This window comes from Rhagoletis zephyria, unplaced genomic scaffold, assembly GCF_001687245.7.
Source record: "Rhagoletis zephyria isolate East Lansing unplaced genomic scaffold, Rhagoletis_zephyria_1.1 Rzeph_scaffold_00585, whole genome shotgun sequence".
Taxonomy (NCBI): Eukaryota; Metazoa; Arthropoda; class Insecta; order Diptera; family Tephritidae; genus Rhagoletis; species Rhagoletis zephyria.
The window spans coordinates 82,723-87,146 of record NW_016157669.1 but is presented as its reverse complement, the minus strand read 5'-3'; the positions used below and the strand labels follow the sequence as shown (position 1 = coordinate 87,146).

Sequence of the window (4,424 nt, the reverse complement as noted above, 5' to 3'; positions counted from 1 at the left end):
TGTTAATTGATGAATTATAAACAAACTTGTCAAATAAAAAATAAAAAAAATATTATTATAAAGTTTTTTCGCCTTCTTTCTTCTTCCGAAGAGAACGTCTTCTCGGAAAAGCACTGCCTAGTAGGAGTTCTCCCTAGACCTGACTTAACTTATCCTCAAACCATCCCAGTAGACCTGCTAAGACGTTTTCATAAGCTATTTACATTCTCAAAGAAGTAGTAGTCCCCGAAACAGCCCCCTCCACATGAAGAAAGAGTAGCATAGCATTTTTGAAAGGGTTTTGTCTTAATTTTGAAAGTTTACAAATTTTTTTGAGCCCCTTAGTTTTTATAGCGTTCCAGAAATAAAAGAGTGTAATTTTTCCAACCCCAAAGTTGACTGAAATCCGGGTTATGCCAAAAATTTTTTTGTAAAAAAATTTAAAATATTTAACTATTGTTTTTGCATTTGTTTCCCGGAAACAAATTTTTTTCGCTACCAAAACAAAAAACTATATGCCATCAACAAAAAAGAAAAAAACTGCCACTAGCCTTAAAACTTCCGTCGGCCCTTAAGAAAAGTTATTATTTCCTTTTAATTTTGTGTTTCTGCTCCACATAAAAATTAATTTTGTTTAAGTTTTTTTCTTTCTTATAAACGAATTTTTATTAAATTCTTGTTTACGTTTACTCGTACGCTTACCATTCCGTTATTATACTAAACGCTCTATCACACTTTTCGAATGTTCATATTTTTGTAACTAAAAACGAGAAATAAACTTAACATAAATATGTATTTTAATTACTTAATTACCAACTTTAATGGGAAATTCCCATTTAAATGCTACTGTTTGCTGTTAAGAATTAAAAATTCGAAATAAAATATTTTCGGTGCAAAATTGCTGGAATGTATCTCGCTGCTGGCGTAAATGTTATACCCTGCACGCAATGCTGTTTAAACGCTGTTATACTTCGCTACTTAATAAATTTGTTTTTTTTTAAATTTTTTTTTTCTATTTTTCAGCGGTGCTTAAAAAATATTTGAGGGCGTGTTGGGCGCAGGGGCGCTCATTTTGGGATTTACTTTTATACAGTTTTTTTATTAAATTTTTTTGCTCCTTCTGTACCTACACGCATTATTTTCTGAGAGATTTTTTTTTACCTTTTTTTCTGAGATTTTTTCCGCGCGCAATTTATTCCTCNCAAACGCTGTTATACTTCGCTACTTAATAAATTTGTTTTTTTTTTAATTTTTTTTTTCTATTTTTCGGCGGTGCTTAAAAAATATTTGAGGGCGTGTTGGGCGCAGGGGCGCTCATTTTGGGATTTACTTTTATACAGTTTTTCTATTAAATTTTTTTGCTCCTTCTGTACCTACACGCATTATTTTCGGAGATTTTTTTTACCTTTTTTTCTGAGATTTTTTCCGCGCGCAATTTATTCCTCATAAAATTACTTGTCATGTTTGTTTTTTTGTTTTAGTTTTAAATTAATTTATTTATAATAATTATTTTTATGCACTTTACAACTAATGCTAAAACTTTATTTTTTTTTGTTTTAATTTTATTAATCATTTAATTACTTTACTTTAGTTTACTTGATTACTTTGTGTCTAATTTACAATGTGGATATATCCAACAGTCCAACGGATGCGTCGTGCGGATGGTTATGCTGATGCGTTATGGAGTGTGGGTGGTGGTGGTGGTGGTGATGATGAGGCGCCAAGTGGTGGTGATGCTGGTGATGGTGGTGCAGCAGCGCCAATGGACCGCCAAAGCCTATACCGTCGCTGCCGCTGCCACTGCCATTGCTGCTGTTGTTTACGTCCGCCAGGCCACCATTCTGACTGCCGCCGCCCAGCCGCCCCATGATGGCGGGCGACACTACCGCCGTTGCGGTGGCTGTTAGTGCGGAGGCGCAGCTGGCCGCCTGCAGGTAACCGCCGTTTGTGTGATGTTGCAGCGCTGGCGAGTGCGAGGGCAGCGGCATTGAGTGCGCCGAGCTGCGGCTGCCACCCGAGGAGCCTGAGGCCGTGGGGCTTGGCCGGCCGCCATTCAGCCCATTCACATAGCTGTGCAGCATGCTGACGCCGCCGTTGCTGTTGCTGCCATCAAGCGACTGCCCATGCAGAGAGCCGTTGCCGTTGTGCAAATTGCCGCCGCCGCCGCCATTTTCTGCTTGCTGCTGCGCGTGCAGATGGTGCGCCAGTGACAAACTTGAAGCGCTTACTGCTGATGAAAGCGGCGGCGGCTCCAGTTCCAATTGCTGTTGTTGCATGTGCTGGTGTTGTTGTTGTTGCTGTTGCTGTTGGTGGCGTTGATGCGCCAACTGTAGTTGCGTATGCATGTGCGATAAATGATGCGAGTGATGCATCAGCGTTGTGGGCGGCGGCGGCGGGGTGGGTGATGTGCTCGTGGCTGCTGGGGGCACCGCCAAACCATTCTCCATCTCAACCGACGCGGCCGCCGACATCTCCGTAACGGACGGCGTACCAGCGGCTGCGGCAACTGTGGCAATGGCATTGGCGGCGGAGGCATTGGTGGATGATGCGGCTGGGGCGATTGCGAGCGCTGACTGACCATAGGCACTGGCCATTTCTCACATGTGAGCGAGTGGCGCCATCGCGCGCATCGATTGCTGATGTTGCGCGTGTTGTTGCTGCAAATCTGGCGAGCTATTCTGGTAGTGCATCAGATTGCGCTGATGCTCCGCAGCGGCGGCTGCAGCAGCTGCTGATGCCTGCATGCCATCCGGTAAATGATACATATTCATCAGGTGATTCAGATCAGACGTTTGCTGCGTCGCGCCATATTCGCGCTTCATTATGTGATTGTTGTTGTTGTTGGCGGCGAGTACGGCAGCTGAGTTTTGTTGCGCTTGACTGTGCATCGGACTGGGTGACACGGGTTCGGATTTAATGCTGGAATCGCTGGGGCTGTGGCTTTGGCAGGACACTTGTGAGCCAGGCTGACCGCCGCCGCCGCCGCCGCCACCACCGAGGCCATACGGCGAGCCGGGCTGTTGCTGGACATTGCTGTAGGGTGAGCCGGGTTGCTGAATGCTGGCATACGGTGAGGTCTGACCGCCCGAAACGGTGCCATACATGCTGTAGCCGCTACTCGCCGCCGGGCTCATGTAGTTTAGTGAACCGGCCGCAGCGGCCGCCTGGTGCATTTGACCCATATCGTAGCGATGGTAGTTGCCCATGTAGGCGCTATGTTGGCTTTGATACGCCGCAGCGGAGGGGTCGTGCATCATGTAGCCGTTGGGCATGTAACCATTTGGCGCGCTCATCTGATACATATCACGATTGACGGCGGCCGCTTGCTGAGCGGCCGAAATCGACGAGGCGCTTGAGTTGCGCCCGACGTTGGGCGCATTCGATTCGGTGGGCTGCAACAGTGAACCAACGCCCAGCGGATACTTCTCCTTCGACTTGGTTAGGGTCTTTGTCTTGCGACGCGGGCGATACTTGTAGTCGGGATGCTCCTTCATGTGCACGGCGCGCAAGCGTTTCGCCTCGTCGATGAAAGGGCGCTTTTCCGCCTCCGACAAATCCTTCCATTGCGCGCCTAAGCGCTTTGAAATCTCTGAGTTATGCATTTTCGGATTATCCGAAGCCATTTTGCGGCGTTGACCGCGCGACCACACCATGAAAGCGTTCATGGGACGTTTCACGCGCTCCGCATTTAGTTGATTTTTATTGGCGGTCGCTGAGTTGTTGTTATTCACATTGTGACTGCCACCCATTGGCGCACCGCCAGCGCCTTGACTGCCAATAGGCGTGCCGCCACCCATGCCGCTGTGATGATGACCACCGCTACCGGCGCCGCTGTGTTGATGTGTTTGCTGGCCGCCACCGCCACCCGGCGAGGTCATATGATGGCTGCCAATGCTCGATTGTGTGGGACTCAAGTCGCTGTGTGAGCTGTGTAGCGGTGAGCCGCCATGCTGTTGCTGCTGCTGCTGTTGTTGCTGTTGTTGTTGATGCTGCTGTAAGCTTCCGCCATTGCCATTCAACGTATTTGCCATGCTAGACTGGAGTGAGCTAAGCGGATTGCTAGATAGGCTGCCCCCATTGCCGACAAGTGCGCTTTGCTGACCGCCGCCGCCGCCACCGCCACTACTGGCCAAGTGCGAGGCCATGTGATGATGATGATGCTGCGTTAGATGTGACTGCGCCAAGTGCGACTGGCCGAGATTCATGAGCGGTCCGAGGGCGCTATAGGGCGAAGCGGCATGGCCGTGTAGAGCGGCGGAAGCGTGATGCGGCGGCATGGTTGCATGCAGGATGCCGCCTTTCATATCCGACTCCATGGTCAGCATGTCTGCGTGGTGCTGCTGCAGCTGGTGGTGGTGCGGATGTGGCGGTATGGCGAACACGGTTGCTGGAGTTTAAAAGGGGAGCGTGGAAGGGAAGGCGCGAGCGCGCGTCAGAAAGTTGTA

At 48.6% G+C, this 4,424-nt stretch overlaps 2 protein-coding genes across 2 annotated transcripts; both read right to left on the bottom strand.

Moving 5' to 3' along the window:
• Positions 1–1,595: 1,595 nt before the first annotated feature.
• On the bottom strand, positions 1,596–2,255 carry LOC108360556 (POU domain, class 3, transcription factor 3-A-like). Its single transcript, XM_017612902.1, has one exon. It carries the CDS (start codon positions 2,253–2,255, stop codon positions 1,596–1,598), a length of 660 nt encoding a protein of 219 aa, XP_017468391.1.
• Positions 2,256–2,563: 308 nt separating this feature from the next.
• Positions 2,564–4,418, bottom strand: LOC108360555 (transcription factor SOX-3-like). Its single transcript, XM_017612901.1, has one exon. It carries the CDS (start codon positions 4,302–4,304, stop codon positions 2,577–2,579), a length of 1,728 nt encoding a protein of 575 aa, XP_017468390.1. The 5' UTR covers positions 4,305–4,418; the 3' UTR covers positions 2,564–2,576.
• Positions 4,419–4,424: the final 6 nt, after the last annotated feature.

Coding starts and splice junctions, on each gene's coding strand:
- LOC108360556 (XM_017612902.1), bottom strand. CDS start 2,255: ATGCAACAACAGCAATTGGAACTGGAGCCGCCGCCGCTTTCATCAGCA.
- LOC108360555 (XM_017612901.1), bottom strand. CDS start 4,304: ATGCTGACCATGGAGTCGGATATGAAAGGCGGCATCCTGCATGCAACC.